Genomic DNA, 18,778 nt, shown 5'->3' with positions numbered 1-18,778 from the left:
GAGAGAACAATACTGCTTACTTAGCGCAAGCTCAAGTTCTGTGGGTTTTTAAAACTAGTTAATGAGAAGGTGAGTTGTATTTGGGACCTGAGACTTTTAAGGAAAAGGAGTAACATCATACTTGAGTTGTAAAGATAAACTTAAGATTCTATTGAATTTTACTGCTACAATATCTTGCTTTAGCTTTGTATTATGGGCTCTCTTCTGTAGTTTACTAATTTACTTTTGTTTATCTTGGTTAGTACTGCTACCTTGTATCTGCTGCTGCTTCAGTAGTTGTGGAAGCCTTTTTGTCATCAAGTTGTTTAACTTCCAAATAATACAGTGTTTTAAAATTGCAAATCATTTAGGAAACTGAGGTAGTTTTTTTGCAGTGTTGATAAACCTTTGAAGGGAAGACAAAGCTACAGTATTTGTTTGCCCCATTTCATAATGTGTATGATGTGATCTCCATGACGCCCCTGTTGTAGGCAGGTACTGGGATTTGGGTTAAGCAGCTAAAGATCTATGAAAAGTGAAAAAGATATTTAAAAAGTAGAACCACCATAAACTTCAGTGTTAATACCAAGTCAACAAAAACTTGAAAATAGGCAATAATTCTAGTCCTACTGTGAAGTAAAGTTTTTGTCTTGAAAAGTTCTGGGTGTGGGATCAAATCCACTTGTTGCAGGACTGTACTTAACTTTTCATATTTAGCTGCTGTTAATTGTATAATGAAGTTGCTGTGACGTGCACATCTGGTTTCCTAAGCTGTTGTTCCTTAATTGTAACACTTTAGAAATTTAACAGCTTTGAAGCTTTTCACAAGTTGGGTTTTAGAAAGATAAATTCCTCTATTAAGAAATGAGAGTAAAACTTACCAAGAACTTCTGTACTGAATAGTCACATTAGTAGAGCTCCAACACCATTGTGACTGAACTAATAAGACAATCTGCAGTGCTCACTGTGTGTCCTGCTTGCCTGCTGGATGTAGACAGGGTTAGTTCAGATTAAATGTAGGACTTGGTATGTCTGTCCTACAGTGACATACTCTCCCATCACTGGGTGTGTTTTTCTGACTCCGTGATCTTTTTTTCAGATGCTTTGATAACATCACAGACTACTTCTAGTTTTTAACTGTCAAAAGTAAGATGTATTGCAGGCCTATTTACTGTTTCTAGTTCTGTAATAAAGCTGCAATGTTAGCGTCTAAGTCCAGAGTCTTGCGTTAGAGTAGTTGGAGAACTAGTGCATCTGGAAATCAGAAGGTGAGGCAAAAGCAATAGCTCAAACTGTCAGAGAAAATAGTTTGCTGTTGCTTACTGTACCTCAACTGAGGGTTGAGTGCATCCTTGGGAAAGCTGACATTGCCCTTGAATTTACTAGGCTTCCAATAGAAAATGCCTTTGAAAAGTGCTCGCCAACATTTCTACAACTGGGAATCTGTATGCCAAGAGGGCCAAAGTCTCTCTCCCTGTTCTGTCTGCAGGTTACAGTTCAACAAAATGCATCTATAATCTTGATATAAAATGCTAGAAAAAGCAACGCGGAGACTTTTCCTGTCTTCTTCAGAAATAGTCGAATCTGACTACTGGTCACTTTCTCTCACCTGGCTTTTTGGGCAATAGCTGTCTGAGCCCTGTTAAAGCCATCTCTCCTCTGCAGTGGGATGGAAAGAAGTGTTTTTAGAAGCAACGGAAAAACTGTGCAAAGCTAAATCTCTTGCTTTCATCTGTCAGGTTTCATGGGGTTGCATTAATTTGTAGGTTTTTGTGTGTGTGTGGCTTTTGCTATGAGCTGAAATGTTTGCTTTTAATTTTTTTTTTTCTTAGCACAAGCTGCTCTATGGATATCCCATGAAAGAGTTCTTGCATATGTTCTGAAACATGTAATCACTTCTACAAGAAACACTTTAAGCTGGGAACCAATGTTAGGAGAATACTGTCTAGGACAGTTTAGTCACATGTAATGTTTTCTAACATGAAGTCGAGAGCACCTTGAAAACACCTGTAGTAAGTTTTCAGTTCAGGGCCCTCTGGATTGTCTACAACTTCTGTATCTGGTGCATCAGCAAAGAAGGAAAAAGACAAAAGTGCACCACTTTTTTTTTTTTTTTTTGACACAAACTCAACCGGCTTAAAGTCCTGTACATTTATACTTGGAAGAATTTTATTCTTGAAAGCGGGACTTAACGTGTGGACCTATTTGACAGACCTAGTCTCACTGATGAGTCAAGACAGTCTCTTTTTGTATCTCATTACTCAATTACTGAATATCCTGAAACGTGTTACTGTTAATTCTCTTTTAACTTGTCAAAAAGTGAACATTGTTCAATGAAGAAGTGGTACTTCCCAGAAATCTTAGTGTTCTAGAAGCTGTCACTGAAATGGGCTAATGTTCATAAGTGTGCCAGTTCAATAGAGGAATAGGTGTGGTTTCTGGGGTTGTCAGGCTTCGTACTTGTCCTGCTGTGATCCCAGAGCCCTTTGATAAAAGGAGAGCTGGGATTCCAATCTTCCTGGCTTACTTGAGAGCAGAAGTGAGGACAAATTTCCCAAAATATCAAGCACTTTCATATAACACTTAAAATGGTTTTTGATCCACCATCTCTAATATGCTTAGTGGAAGCATTTAAAACAATTGGAAACAGCTCCAGGTTACTAAAAAGGTAACAAGCTTAATTTACTGTTACCTGTTTCTATGTTGACAATTCATGAAAGGTCAGCTAAAATGAAAACTCTTAAGATTAAAATAGTCATAAGCAGGAAGATCAAAGGTTGTTTTGTTTTTTATGCTATTAACCAAAATTGTTAAGACCAACATTTTTCACCAGTGTGTGATTCCTCTTATGTCTTAAGTGGCAAAATCACTGATTATACTTGGAAGCATCAGAATCTTTGCTAGTACAGCTATAAGTTTTCTGCACAAAGTGTAGAACTGAAAAAAAGCAAGTAAGTGATTAGTGTAAATGGTTCTTGTTTACTTTGAACTTTTTCACGTAAGAGTTACTGTGCACAAGCTGGTAGGACCTGTCTGATTTCCCAGCTGTGATGTGAATTCCTATCACTGCCACTTCAAGCTTGTCATGGCACAGGAGGTCATACTGGTGACTTTTGCATCTTGGTGCCCACTGAAAATAGTGCAGGAGGGAAGTGATATGTGTTTTGCTTCTGCGGAGGATATATAGGAAAGTTAACTTTCCAGTCAGGCTATTTTGATAGATTACACCATAATAAATTTGGTAAACATCTAGATCTCAGGTTGGGTTCGTAAGGTGGGTATTAGGGAAGGAGATCAAGATGAAGAAGTTTGTCCCATTTATAAATAAGGTGAGTTATAACATACAGGAAATCTTGATGTGGTTTCTTTTTTCTCTTGTGTTATCCATTGCCTATTGCTTTTGGAACTAGTACTTTTATTTCTCATTTATTATTTTGTTTTATTTCAATACCTGAACTGATGCTCAGTTATAAAACACTGAATTCAAACTGCAGTAAATGAGCACAGTGAATTTCAAGGCTGTGTGTAAAAGAACTATTTGAGATATCTCATTTGCCATCAGAAGCATAGAAATTGCCTGATACATGAAGCTTAAACCAGATTAAAGGGATTGGTTCTTACCTCACGATCTGAACAAGTTTGATATAGTTTCCAAAAACTTTTTTTTGTGTGTGTGTCAAAAAAAGATTGCTTTTGTGGTACCAGCTTCAGCCACATGGTGGGGCACGCTGTCTTTGTTGCTGCTCTGATCAAGTAAAAGTATTGAAATATACTGGAGATCTCACAAGCAGCTTGTATTCAAGAAGGGAAAAATGTGGATGCTTTTAGGTTTATTAACAATAGTAAATAGTTATAATCCGTGTGTTGTAGCAGCTGTTAAAAAAGCACAGCACTCTAAAGAGTTGCTGGCAAAGCTTGGGTTTTGCTATGATATCTTCCTAATTTTTCTTACTGTTATTTTTAAATCTAAGTTTAGTTAAATTAAAGGTTAATAATAATTGACAGTATAACTTTATTTGTAAAAATGAACCCACACGTGAAGTGCTGATCCCTTTATCTTTATGCAAAACAAGTATGGTGAGGGATATATAACAGTAAAAACTTTGCACAACACAGTTTCATACAGTTTTATGTGATGTCATGCTAGGATCTTGTAGTCAAGTTGCAGTGCAGACAGTGACATGCACAGAAAGTTTGCAGGGTCAGTGATCTGAGCATTATAGTTCCTGTCTCTAATGGGACTGTAAGTAAGGGAGAAAAATGTTCTTCTGTTGAGACCTTGAGATTTGAAACGAGGTTGGCTGGAAGAACTGTACTGTGAAATTTTGTGATTCTGTGATGGCTTTCTCTGACTATGCTGGAGAACAGTACCTTGTGTGGTATGTGTAGTATAGGATAAACGGCCTCTGTACAGTCCAGCTGAGGTCCCTGGTTCAGAGTGAAATAAACATGTGACTGGCTACACAGGCACATTCCTAACTGATGTTGTAGTACTGGCAGAACTGATGGCAGCTATCACTATCACACAGAAAAAGCTAGGTAGTATGGCATAGAACTAATGTGGCATCCTCAGAACTATAGTCCAGTTGATAAGATAAAGCAATATGCAAAATGTTTCACAAGGAAGGGAGAAGGCACCTGTTGTAAGGGTCTGAACCTGTGAAGTGAGGGGGAACTCAAAGTCAGGAAGATGGAAGTATGCATGTAGAAAAGTGGAGAGTGGCTAAAGAAATACGTAAATCATGGTTAAAGAACAAAATGTTGTAATGTGATAGTGATTAATACAACATTCTAAAGCATAACTAACTAGTGACAGTTACACATAATGGCAGTCTTCTATTAGAAATCAAAGAAAATAGAACAAAGTGGTGGTGGGGGGGGGAAGGTGCAGGTTCCAGGGGCAGGGAAATAAGAAACCTCTTCTGGCAACAGACCTTCACTGAATGAATCTCTACCACAGGAGTTTGAGTAAGACTAGTTTTGTATCTAACAAATTGTAAGAGCTTCTTGTATCCATACATGAGATAAACTGATCCAGCTCATGTGCCTTGCTTGAAAGCACTTCAGGTAGTGCTGCCAGATACCATGGCAAAAAGCTCTAAGGAGAGAGGAAACAAATTTTCTAGCAGAAAATAATTTTTCTACTACTAATCTTCATTGTGCTTGGGTCAGTTGACCTCAGTAGAACTTCTGTGGCTTACATGGACGCTGTATGGCAAATTCTGCATTAACACTTTATGATTTGAAGATTACATGTCAGGCAGAGTATTTTACCACACTTTCTTGTAGGTGAATAATTTGGCTTTTTCTACATCGGGCATTATTTAAGTAAGCAACAGGGATGTTTAAGAACGTGCAAAGAATAAATTTTTTTTAGGCATGTAATATATTCTGGATTGCAGTTTGTAAGTCTTAAACCCCGGGGCAAGCATTTTTTTTTTTTTTTTTCCTGTTTCACTACTCCTTTCAGTTATTTTTGTTGACTTTTTTTTTTTTTTTTTTTTTGGCAAGTGTACTTCAAGCACTCCCAAGCAGGTAGCTGCTGTCTTTTTGATGTCTGTAAGCAGTGCCTTGTATAATTAATATGCCCTGACCATGGAAACTTCTGTATAACACCTACAAAACAATAATACTTTTTTTGTGTGTAAATATAATATTCAGTGATATTTATAGACTCCTTAAATAACTAATTTTAAGATATCACTTGCAGCTGAAGATGACTGGCCTTTTTGAATCCTTTTTAGTTAGAAATGGTTTTTTGTTTGTTTTTGTTCTTTTTTTTTTTTTTTTCAATTATGAAAATACTTCATATTTTAACCCAGTTCTGTGATTCCAACATGTCTTGTGACTTTTTGAATCGTTGGGATTGTTACAGCAGCCAACAGAGATAAGGCATTTCTCTAGTCAGATTATTAAGCAATACAGTAGGGTGGGGACCAAACCAAAAGCAGTCATGGTGGTCAAAAGAGTACATTGAAGAGAATTTATGCTAGGATTTGATTTGTGTTGACCCTCCTTTATTAATGGGGAACCAAAACTCCAAGACTCACAACCCAAAAATGGGGGTGGGGGTGGGGCTTGATGGATATTCTGGAATTCAGTTATCGTGCTCTCAAATTAATCAGCTGCACTTTGGACTCAAAAACTATTCAAATCTTACAAACATGGGTTTGGAAGACCCTGTGGACTCTTAAGCTAGTGCCCTATGTGATTTCTGTCACCACCTTCTAATTGCTTTTGCCAGATCTGAAGTAAGAAACTAAAAAGACAGGAGCTGTGGTGTTCCCCATGGAAAGAGAAGTCTTTAGTATGTACATCTGTAATAGGCTCAGATGTTCTTGCTGAGAAACACTTTGCAGATTGGCTTCCAGGTATATGCTCCATTTGTGCTAGTAAACTTGTTTCACAAAGCAGTTGGATGAAATTTTCATGCAGTTACTTTTACCCAGAAGAGCAAGAGAGAACTGGGTAAGACTAAGTGAAATTGGCATATATTCCAAAGGCAGAACTTTATTATGGTGAAATAATTCTGTAATTAAGGAAGTCTGACTACCTGAATTGATGCCAAAAATGCAGTCGTTATAGGCAGTGTTTTTTTTGGCAAATAAAAATTGATTTATCCATTTTATTATATGATTAGCCAAATTAACATAAGCTTGACATTAAGGCCTAGATAATCAAAGATTCCACTGAATTAAATATTTGGTATTTCCATGAAATCTTAAACTATTTTTGAAAAAAAAATCCAAAAAACGCCAAGTATTTTGTTCAGTATATAGAATAAGATGTTCAAGACGCTACAGCAGAGGAAAAGTCCAATACACAGGACAATATGGTAAACAGACAATAAAAAGAGTAATGCAATAACCATAATCAGCAAGTGGGACCTAATCCAAAGAAAACTTAAGTGCGTGATTTAATGTATGATGTTATTCACCTGCTTACTTGGTCTTTGAATCACCAGGCTCTGAAATCTTTTCAGAAAGAATATATAATCAGCCTAACATTACATATATAGCATTATAAAAGTATGTGCATCTGATTAGTCCTAAATTTTGCTGCCAAAAAGCTGTATTTTACTTTCTGGCATCAACTCAGCAACTTCACATTTTCTTAATTAGAAAAATATTTTTCCATGATAGCATTTGCCTTGTTGAATTAGCTCCAGGATTTTTGTTTGTTTGCTTTTTCTTCAGTCTGAACTGTTCTGTTTGTCCTTTTCGGTATAATCAACTCAAGGAAAATCTCATGCAATATTTTCTTGTGTGGTTTACTTTCTCAATTGTTTTTGCCACAATCTTTTACTAACTAAAATAATATAGGGACCAGTATCATACGATGGCCACTGCCACCCCTGGATTGTCTTTTGCTAGATTGTATTGTGCAAATCAGAACTTTAATGCCTGTGGTTCTTTCAGTAATGAAGCTTTTTCATAGCTTATGTGGTTTTTCATTGCTCTGAAAAGGATTTGAGTAACTCATTAGCAGTGATTGGGATGGATCCACCTGCACACGAGAGTTGGAGGCCCAGTGAAGAACTCATGAAGTAGCTTGCTGCGGCACATCTGAGAGCTGCTCATGTGGCATTCTAGTTGTACTGTTAAAGACCACAGTTCTGAGGAGGTGGATGGATCAAGAATCATCTTACTGTTAATAACAGTAACACAGCTTAAAAATATAGATTTTATTAGCAACTATTCCTCATGCTATTAAAACATCTGTGCCCCTCCCATAGCAGTGTTCTTTCAAAGGCAGTGTATGTGTTGCAGATTTTACATACAAGAACTTTATGCATAGTGCTTTTCCATAGGTCTAGAATGTCTTGGTTTTATTTTTTGTTAAAGTTGTTCTTTATTGTGCCTTGAGGTTTTTTTTTTTTTTGTTTGTTTGTTTGTTTTGTTTGTTGTTTTTAGGGTAGTTTGCTCTGTGTTGTAAATTCAAATTTGTTATTACAAGACTTTCCACTGAGAATCAGTGTTGATTTTTTTCAAAATTAATATTTGCCTGTGACAAATAAATAAATAAATGAGGAAGATTATGGAAATGCCATGATTCTGTGGCTTCTGAGGTCATTGTTGTAAAATACAGCTGGAATGCACCAGAAGAACTAATTTACCTCATCCTTGTGCTGAAAGGATGAGGCAGACTATTTTCATTGTATCCCTGACAATCATCTGTGCAGCCTGTCCTTCAGGGCCTCCAATAATGGAGGTTCCACATATCATTAATGACAACTATTCATGTCTTTTTTCTTTTTTTTCTTTTCTCTAATGAAAAGCACTTTTTCACATGAATTATTTATTTCAAAGTTTAAATGTACAGAAAAACTTTAAATGGTACTGCATTTTTTACAGCCCTAGATAAAACTTACAAACCTGAACTTTAACTAAAGGTGCTAGCTGTTGGTTGGGAAAGTATTAAAAGAAAAAAGACCCAATTTGTTTTTTGTTTTTTAAGTTCTTAGAACATGGGTAAATCTCTTGTTCTCTCAGGATATTTACTATTTCATAGAATAGAGGGATTGTAGCAAACACTGACTATGAAGATCCCAGTACAATAGTGTGAAATAACACATCTTTGACAATAAATGTTAACTAATGCATTTTAAACAAGAACTAAAAAAAATCACTTGTATATTTGTTTACTTAGAATTGCCCAGTGAGTTATCCCAGTGAGTTATGAAAGTACGGGAGGGTTAGTGTTTTTTTTTTTTTTTTTTTTTTTTTAAGTTCAAATAAAACTTATTATACACTAGATTTTCACTGGTAGTTACATAATGCACATCAGGATTATATTTAAGGGATTACAATGAAAAGGGAGTGTAGTTGTTAGATGTCTGAGAACAGAAGCAAATTAATTCTTCCCAGCACTCAAGAGTGCTACGATATGTTACTCAAGCTATTTGTGCAGTCCATCATGTGAGGAAAGGAGAACTTCAATGCAAGAAATCTTAAAGCAGGAGTCAGTGTCTTCTGCCTTATTCCTGTCCTATACATCAATACAAGTTAATATGATGACACAAATATATAATCAGTTTGTGAATTTTACTGTCTTCTGGTTTTGAGTGAGATTTATTTTCCTGCTTTACTCTAAAATTAGGGGGCTACAGCGTTTCTTCTTTTAATAAAACTCTTATTGCTCTATCAATTAGTACTGCCTTCTATCATTATTTTGTAATACAACAAGGGAAGAGCACAAGGAGGGAAATATATTCTTCGGTGTCTATGAAAATGTCATTAAGAATGTGTTTGGGGCAGCCTGTAACCAATGTCTCTCTCTAAATAGTGCAGGATTCTACCCTAAGAAAGTTGTTCTCTTGATGAAAGAGGATTTGCTGAAATTGAAAGAAGCTGCTTCAATAGCAATGGTTTTTAAATTAAAGCAAAATTCAAGAGAACACAACAAACTTGCTGGAACCACCGATCAAAATACTAATCAATATGCAGCATGTCATTCTAGATAACTAGTTCACCTAGATGAAGAGTTAACTTCAAGTAACATCTGCCTCTGTTCTTATTTTTTCATTTACAATGTAGGGGTAAATTACCTATATTATAAAACAGAGCTTGTTAACAAAATACTGTCTTCTGATGTATTTAAAAAAAAAGGCATTAACTACTTGCAAGATACTTCAATACAGAAATGTTTTCAGCCAATGCATTCTGATGAGCTCTTTTGGTTCCCATGCTCAAAGAAGAACTAAGATGTAAGAAAAAGGAAAAATCAAACTGAAACAATCCTTCCAACTACTGTGCTTTTGTTTTAAGTGCTGCCAAATGCAGGTTGGACCTGTGTCATGATATGGGACTAGATTTTTCTTCCAAAAGACAAACTGGAAGTCAGTCTTGGTGACTGGGGTGGAGCTGGTATAAACCAGTCTGTGGCTCCTTTGTATGGCTGAAACGAGCTACGCAATGAAAGAGGCAGGGTATGAGTATCTGCAATGCAGACTTTGTACCTAGTACAAAAATGAAATATCAGACTTGTAGCTAGTACAAAAAAAAAAAAAAAAAAAAAAATTGTGAACTCCCTTTCCTGCTTATAAACTGTACAGTGACTGCACTGGTAGAGTGGCTTTTTCTGTATCCTGTTAAACCTTAGAAAGGGGGACAAAGACTGATGTAGCAGTTCAGGATATAGTTCCTGGTTTAGGAAGGTAACTGCAAAATCCAGACGGGTGTGAGACAGGGCTGCACAAACCAAAGGAGGACCAGAGGAATGATGCAGATTCTTCATCAAATGTTGAGAGTGTGGTTATGAGCAGGGGCAGCTTCTCCATCCTGTCCCTTTCTTTATTTTGTCCTCCTACAGTAACTGTAGGGAGGGGACTCTGTGAAGTCCTTGTCCTCTCTGTTGAATGTTAACTTTGTGGGAGTTTCTGAGTACAATGACTGTGTATTGTTCTGGTTGCAAATATATCAAACCTGGCCTGAGAGTGAGTGCAGGGCCTTTCCCACTGCTAGAGTCCTAAGGTCAACTTCATAGGTTTAAGAAGAACTTATCACAAAAGTGATTCTTTAAAGCAAACAAACAAAAAGATATACCTTTTATTTGGTGTGGGCTCACAATTTTAGGTTGGAATAATGTTGTATAAGGAAGAGGTAATAAACTACTAAGAGTTCTTTTGTAAAAACTGCTTCTGTTTTGAAGCTCTGTGAGCTGCTAACACACTCATTATGGAAATGACCGTACACAAACACATGTATTGACATGGCAGTATGTCTGGCACAATCTTGTTTTTGTTCCTCGCAGATGTGCAAATATAATCAAGGTGCACATATGTACATATCTGAACAGTTCCGAGAGAACTAGATGAGTTGCCCTGGATGTTCACTGTGACGAAGGACAGTTGATTTCAGCTACAGATCTGTTCCGTGTAACTCGAGTTAAGTAACAACAGTTCTACAGCTACTTAAACTGCAGGTCCATGACAAGCCAGAAAAATTAGCACTAAAATTACAAATTTCAGTAGGAGGGTGCTATAACAACCTAGTCAATAGTTTCTATTACTGACAGATAAATAGTTTCACTAGGGAGCAATTTTCATCTGGAATATTTGTTGGTGTATTAGAGGAGACTATGATATTAGAGAAGTTTAACAAAATCTAGCAGTTAGAAAGGAATATGTTAAGATTAAATCCAAGGTATTTGATAAAACGTTTCAATGCCAATTACACACCAGCTCTCTTGTGGAGAGTTAATGATTCAAATGAAAGCAAAAGTAGAAAACTCTATTACAGATTGTCTTCTGCAGTGTAAAACAAATTCTTTAAAGGATTACTCTTTGCTTGTATTTGCATAGTTAGCAATAAAGATTTTTAACATTAAGGTGTTTTTCATTTCCTGATAAATATCAGCTGCATCATTGACCAAGTTTTTTGTTTTAATGATATAATTGTCCTGAATGAACAATGAGGTGAGCAAGGAAAGCTGGAATTGAAAGTGAAGTTTAATCATCTCATGATAAGTCGCACTCATTATTGTGGTGAAAGTGTTGCAACTGAAATCACTAACATAAATCATAAGGATTTTTCTTTTGAGATTAAACCTTTTTGTTTGGAAGTGTGCTGCCATACAAATACACACACCGAAAAAAGAAAAAAAAAAAAAGAGAGGAGAGGGAAAAAAAAATGGGGTGTGTGATTTTGCTGCTTGCAAGCTGCTAGCTGTTTGTGCAGCCTGTCAGAACTCCTTCTGTTCTATTTGGGGAGTTCATTCTATGTGTCAGCAACGTCCAAGATGCAGAGCAGTTCCCACCTGGCCACCTTCTTCCCTCTGCTTAAGCGGGGCAGAAAATTGAGAAGCCTTTCAGGGAGTTCCCCCAGTGCTGTTGCATGTGGGTCACAGGTCCTTCTTCCTCACCCCCTTAGCGGGATGGGAGCTCCCTTAGCTGTCCTGGGGAGAAATCTCTCCAGCTGCCGAGCACAGGCTGTTCACAGTTGCCCGGTGTACGCAGAGCTTTGTGCTCTTATTGACATGCAAGTACTTTAAGTGAAGGTTATTTTATCTGCAGGTTATTCAAGAGCAATCCGTTGTGATTGTTTGTCTTCTGAGCGTTGGATCAGTTATTTTGGTTTGCACGCAAGATGCCCAGTGCTACCTCTGGTCTGTGGTGGAAGCATTGTGACTTTTCAGATCAGGTTTCTAGAGGATCACACGATTACATTCAGAATTTGTTTCTGCAAATAATCTCTGATGTCTGCTTGCAATTTGCTGTTTCCACAAAAATTTCTGGCAGTGAACATGTTTGCTTGGATTCTCACAATTGTTTTGGTAAGCATATTCTTTCCCTTGACAGGCCTCTCTTGGCAAATATTTCAAATTCCTGTCTTTCTCTTTTTATATTTTAATATTTCTTGTGTTTTTTAGCTGCAACTTTCTATTTCTAAGGGTGACTCTACTTGTTACTATGTGATGCAGACTTCCTGGGGTTTACACAGGATTCCTCTTCTTCCTTCAGGTTATAGAAGAGTTTCTGGCTAACAATGATGATGGAAGGAGTCTATATATAATAACAATATAAATAAATAAATAAAAAGAACTAGATGGAAATAAGGAAAAGTCAATAGGAAAAGTGAATAACTAGCGCCTTCTGACTAGTTATACTCAGTGCAAACAAATTTATTTTTTTAGGAACTGAAGTTCAGAATTCTCAAAACTATTTTGTTTAACCAAAGCAAGGTTACAAACCAAATATGTTTTTTTGGTGATATTGAATATATTCAATTTAAATATTGAATATTTAATTTTGATAACATACGGCAACTCATATGGCATGAGCATCTTCCAAAATTAAGTATGATCCCTTCAGTCCTTGGACTCTGGAGTTCCATCTACCCAGCTCCTAGGAAGGAGTTGGTTACCACCAGAAGCTTCAGAAGTTCACTGCCTCTGGGCAGCCAGCTGGGTGAACTGGGCCCATTATCATGAGGCAACCTGCTGGGCTTCCAGCTACCTAAGCCCTACAGTCATTAGAAAACTTTCATTTAAAAAAAAAAAAAAAAGGCTTTAGCCAAGAGTTTGGTGCAAAAGTTATGGTTAAGAAGTGGACAAGTAAGAAAGAGGGCTAGTACCATGGAAGGAGTAGAGCTCAGAAGAGGAACCAGGCTAATATAGGCTCATATGGGCATCTGTAGAAATGAGGCCAAGAGCCACCAAATGGATGTATGGGGATGAAAGGACAACTACATGTCAGAATGTAAGCCATAGGTGGACAATGACACACATGGAAATGGGTGCACGTGATCACTTTTCTATAGATTAGCATCATGTTTGTCTGACTTTTGTTTAGAGTGTTTTCCTCGTTGACAAAACATCATGTGGTGAAAGTTCTAGTTTACTGAAAAATTTTGGCAATTTGAATTTTGCTGAGATGTTAACATGATCTGATTCTGAATTTTAGTTTCTGATCTTCCTTACATCACCTATGTATGGCTCATGTCAGGATAAATAAGGGATTGAAAAATATGAGGAAGGGATGAACAGGGCTTATGGAAATGGAGGGCTTATCAAATTTTGTTTAGTGTTACTGTTTCAGTTTTTCACTGAAAAAAAAAAAGTGAAGAGAACTTGTTTCTGAAAGCAAGATTTTAACATTAATGAGAAGAGTAAATGAAAATATGAACTAGTTCTAGCTACTATTTTTCTTTAGTATAAAATCTTATAATTTTATATATCTTTAATATATAAAATATTGGTTGTTATTTGTGGTATAAGCTTAGCGTAATTGGGATGCTCTTCTAGAAATACTTAAATGTAATTGCTTTTATTTTTATTTTTTATCAAAGAATAATATTGCTGTGGCTATTATAGAAGTAATTTTATTTATTTATTTATTTATTTTTTGCTAGCTCTGACAGGCAACTTTGAGCAAACCAGTGAAATGGCTAGAGCCTCAGTTTCCCCTTCTTGATAGGGACACAGTAAAATTAATCCCTCAATGCTATGTGATTTAAATCAATATTTTTTCAAAGGTCTTGTTTCTTTAAACAAATACAAACTGCTGTTTTAGTGAATAGCTCTTAGCTTTCCTTCGACAATTTGTGTCCAAAATCTGTTATTTTGTTCTTACACATTTGAATTAGGAACAATTGTTCTGGCTTTGCATCTTCTTTGAGTGTGCAGATTGCTAAAAACTGTAATCTCTTTAATCTGTTTGCTGAAGCACATTAACTTGTTTCCACTTGTTCCTAGCTGGCTGGTGTTAGGACCCAGAAAAGAGACAGCAGCAACGTGATATAAATAGAGTACCAGAATGGGACAAAGTTTGAGAAGAAAGCATGACATCACTCAGACTTGCTCTCCACCCAAAAAGATCTGGGATGGAGGTGCAAACGTGAGCTGGACAAGCAGGGAGTTAGCAACTCTTTTCAGCTCAGTTCCTGAGGAAATAGTGCGAGTTATAAGCTCTATGCGCTATAAGGAAGTACATTTTCTTGCTAGCAAAACCAAAACTGGCTTCAGATCTCTGACAACGTGAAAGTAATGGAAAGGAAAAGACCATAGGAAGAAAGTTGAAAACAAGATATTTTCTTTTTGGCACAGATTCTAACAGAAATACTTGACTTCTTTCCATGGAACCGTACAACTTTCGGATCTGATGCACAGTTCTTTTAATTTTTCTCAAATCATAGTAATTTATTTATGGTTAAATGAAGAGATCAAAGTGTGAAGCAAGCAAATACTACTTAAACGGTCTGGAAGGATATTATATCATCACTGGAGGAACAGACTTTTTGAACTTGCATGGAAAATGTCCCTTTTAATACGAAAAGTTGCTAAGGAAAACTTATGATTGAAATCTTACAGGAATTTGATCTTGGTTGTACCTTTAATCTTAAATAGACCATGGAGAATTTATTATCTCTGCTCTGTTGTCATTATTCTTTGCTGATTTTATTTCAGTTCCAGTATCAGGTAATGTTCTGAATATGGGCAACATTGAGATATATTTGGATTCCTCTTAGCAAGTTTTGCCTCACTTTATCTCATTATAAAATGTTTTATGTGCAGGTGTATGGAAACTATTCCCAGCTACTCAAACACCCAGGTAAGGAATATTCAATTTATATTTTATGGCAATATGCTTAAATATTTAATTGCTCTTTTTTTTCTTTTTTTTTTCTTTTTTTTTTTTTTTTTGAGGGGGGGGGGTTGTATTTTTCTTTTCTTTCCCCCCCCCTTTTTTTTTTATTTGTAGTTCTAAAGAAACAGTGACCCCACATTTAAATATAAGCTCTGTATGAAAAATATAATAAAGCCTGACCATCCCACTTAGTTTATATTCACTACCTACTAAATATTCTGCATAGAAATATATTTGGAGAAAAATGACTTGTATTTGATAGATAGAGAATTCCTCTATATAGGGTTTATTACCTTTTTGAGCATGAATTTCTGAATCAGACTTCTACACCGTTTTTTTTTTTTTTTTTTTTTTTTTTTTTTTTTTTATAATAAAGGTCTTAGTGTTCAGTGTTTTAAATTCTTTGATTTACAGTTAGATATGCCAGTTTATGTGTTTTTTAGTACTTCACCAAGGCTTCAAGCTATCTACGCTCCTCCCAGCCTTCATGCTTAAGTTAAAATCAGTTACAGAGCATATTAAAAATCTCATCTGTTTTCAATGCAGAAAAACTCAGAGCTTATTGAGGGTCTGTGTGTGTAACTACAGAATTCTTCTGTTTATATAAATAGTTTAACCTCAAGCCTCATGGTGGTGTACAAGTACAATTTTACTGCTTTACCAATTCATGTATTGCTTTGTGCTTCTAAGTTTTCACCATATATAATTACGTTCAAAATAAAACACAGTGTGATGTGGAGAGCTATGTTGTCTGCTACTGCAGTATCTTCAGACCAGTTAGTTTCTTTTGTTCCACCTTCTGTCAAAAACAAAGAAATACCACCTCATTTCCTTTAGGTGAGGATTACTGGCTTCTGGCCAATAGAGCCATAAGGGAGAAAAAGGCCTCCCTCAAAAAGGAAGGAAGCTGTACAACATTTAGTTTGTATACGGTGTCTGTGGGGAAACGCTCAAATCCAGAAAGCATCACTCCCAGTTACAACGCTGTGATTTTGTTCTGAACACAGAGCAGTTACCCATTGAAGTAATGGTACAAGTATAAGCTGAATTCAATGCACCAGGTATTTGTTTTCAGAAAGCTTCTCAGGGCTGATTGGCTGCAAGTGGGGTGGCAGCATGACTTTATATAGCTCAGAACTGGGAGCTGGGAAAGCCACCAACATGCGGCATGGCCTGAGGCAATTCACTTCTTTGCTGTATCTCTTTTGTTTCCCATTTTCTTTGCCCATTTTTTTTCCCATCTTATAAATGTAAGGTTTTCAGAATATAGCTTCTCCTTAGGGGTGAGGTTTTTTGATGCCAACCACAAGAATGCCATTGTTGTGATGCTACTGCTAATGAAACTCATCCCACGTTGTGACATAGTTTCCGTAATCAATTCATTTTCTCCCTGGATTCTTCTTATCTGACTATTGTTCTCTATTTTCCTGTGTTTTTCTATCACCTCTGTTATCTTTAGTCCTTCTACCCCAGATATTAAAGGTAGGTGTGTTAATGGAAGCAAGAACCATTTGCATATAAACACACTGTGAAAAGGAAGGCATGTTCTGTGGTCTGCAAAATAGAGCAGGTAGTTTGAGGGCTGGCTGGAGGTACACTAGCACAGGTTGCCTATGTGGATACTCTTCTTACCATAGAACCTCATCACTTTAATTCTTTTTGCAGCAGCTAGAATATACTCTTTGAAGATAGAACTGAACACATACCCAGATTTAGTTTATGCAAATTAAAGTTTGTTCCTACAGCCTGTTCCCTCAGAGTGCTTTTCCACACAGCTTGTTGAGTTTGGGTTGCCTGGAATTTTCAGATTTGGCTTTGTGCATACTTATTCAGTATCATTATTCTTTTACTTTGACAGTAGCTTTCTCCTTTTGTAGCAACTATGCTTTTCTCTGTATTTTTCAAGTATTCAAAGGAAATGTAACCATAGAACCACATCCATTTCTCCAAACACATCCCTGCCTCATCTATTTACACTCATGCTCCCACTCTCTGGGAAAACCTCTATGAAAACAGCAAATATTCCTAGTTAGGTAGGACAATAATAGATCCTGGTCAATTATGAATCACTTGTTAGATATCTTTGGCATAGTTTAGTTCAGAAGAGAATCTGAGTAGTTTGTGTATTGCCACAAAATGCAGAGCTGCTTGTAGTTCTGTGTTTTCAAATCTGCAATTGTTTGTTGTGACGTTTAGCAAATTTGCCAGCTTTGCACTCTTAGCCTAAAGTTCCTGTCTGCATTGCAGCTCTAATAGTACAACATGAGGATGGGAGACATCAAAACAGCTCACAGCTCCTCTGTGTGGGCAAGAAAATTTAGGATGAAAATGAAAAAAATATTTTTGCTCCTCCAAGTCCATTGTAAAGAAATCTCATTTGTATATAGAACACTAAAATGATGGAATAATTATCCAGTAGGCAGTTTTGATCACTCTAGAGTAAAGAAGCAGAGGACAAAAGATACTGTGTTTTGTTTTAATTTGCACACCATTTTCACAAGGTTTGGGGAGCTTTTCTATGGTGTATGACAGTTTAAGTGGTATTTAGGAGACTTTTCTGTTTTGTCCCTCAGGCTCTTGAAAGATTGCTTGGGAACAAAAACCAAAACAACATAAAACTGTAGGGCAAGGAACTACACGTACGTGTCATTTTATAAATAAGTTTTGCTTCAATTCATTTGGAGACCCCAGAAGGATTAGGAGTGTTATTCTCATTCGGTAGTGCTATTGAAGCCATGCTTGCTCTATATTTTTCATTAATAAGATCATTCACTAGCAAGTTTTGGGGAGTCAAAGTTGTGTTTTGTTAGATCAGTTCATATATAATGTTAAATACCCATCAGATGAAAGGCAGAAAGAAATTTTCTTGAAACTAGTTGATCTTTCTTCCACTTCATCCTTTGTCCAGTATTTGAAAGCTGGAGCAGTGGATGGAGCTGTATAACAAGGGTGTTTTATAGAAAGTAATAACAAAAATGGTGGTCAGGGAGTTCAAGGAGGTTAGGGGGATCATTGTGGGAACAAACCTGTGGAAGAAGTTCATTGTATGAACAAAGATGTGGAGGGGAGAAGGAAAGAGGATGCTTATGCTTGATACCTTTCAATACTTTCTGTTTTGGGAGAAGGACATTAAGGAAGAACCCCAAACCAACTCCAAACAATCACCAGATTTGAAATTTGACTGAAATTTGAGTAGAAAATGCTGGTTTTATAAATACTTCCTCTCTGTTCCCACCCAAAAGAAAAGATTAACTCAAGCTAATAGGATGATATGCTGTGAGGTTGAACAAAACATTCTCATTTGTATTCACAGTAAAACTTCTGTCTATCTGTATCAACATTCTGAAACTTTCTTGGATATAGGAGATTATCAATTTCTTCCAGAACAGCTGGTTAAATTAATTATTTTGAGAATAAAGGATTTCTTGCAGCTAACAAGATAATAAGAAATTACAGTTCATGTTTTCCTACATTATTAATGATATACCCTTAAAATAGAATTGTTATCTTAACACAAAATTTGATTGCTTTGGACATCCCACTTCTGTTCAGGTTTGAGTAATCACATCTCCTAAACTCTGTTCTGACTGGTAGCAATTAGACCAATGGAAACCAGCAGATGTCCTGCTTTTGTCATCTTGTACACTTGGTGCTCAGGAGGACATTTTGGAAAACAAAATGTTCCTACCTGCCACAAGGAGATGTTCTGATTTT

General features: G+C 36.4%; 1 protein-coding gene across 2 annotated transcripts in view; it reads left to right on the top strand.

The window, feature by feature from the left end:
* The first annotated feature begins 14,331 nt into the window (after positions 1-14,331).
* Positions 14,332-18,778, top strand: part of ADGRD1 (adhesion G protein-coupled receptor D1) — a 160,709-nt gene continuing 156,262 nt past the window's right edge. For both annotated transcript variants that reach the window (XM_082774387.1, XM_082774386.1), the window contains exons 1-2: positions 14,332-14,895; positions 14,992-15,028. In XM_082774387.1, coding sequence (XP_082630513.1) covers positions 14,827-14,895; positions 14,992-15,028 — 106 coding nt within the window. In that variant the 5' untranslated portion in view covers positions 14,332-14,826. The remainder of the gene's footprint in view (positions 14,896-14,991; positions 15,029-18,778) is intronic.

The sequence above is a fragment of the Aythya marila genome (genome assembly GCF_965140915.1).
Source record: "Aythya marila genome assembly, chromosome: 17".
NCBI classification, from domain to species: Eukaryota; Metazoa; Chordata; class Aves; order Anseriformes; family Anatidae; genus Aythya; species Aythya marila.
This window is presented reverse-complemented; position numbering and strand designations above follow the sequence as displayed.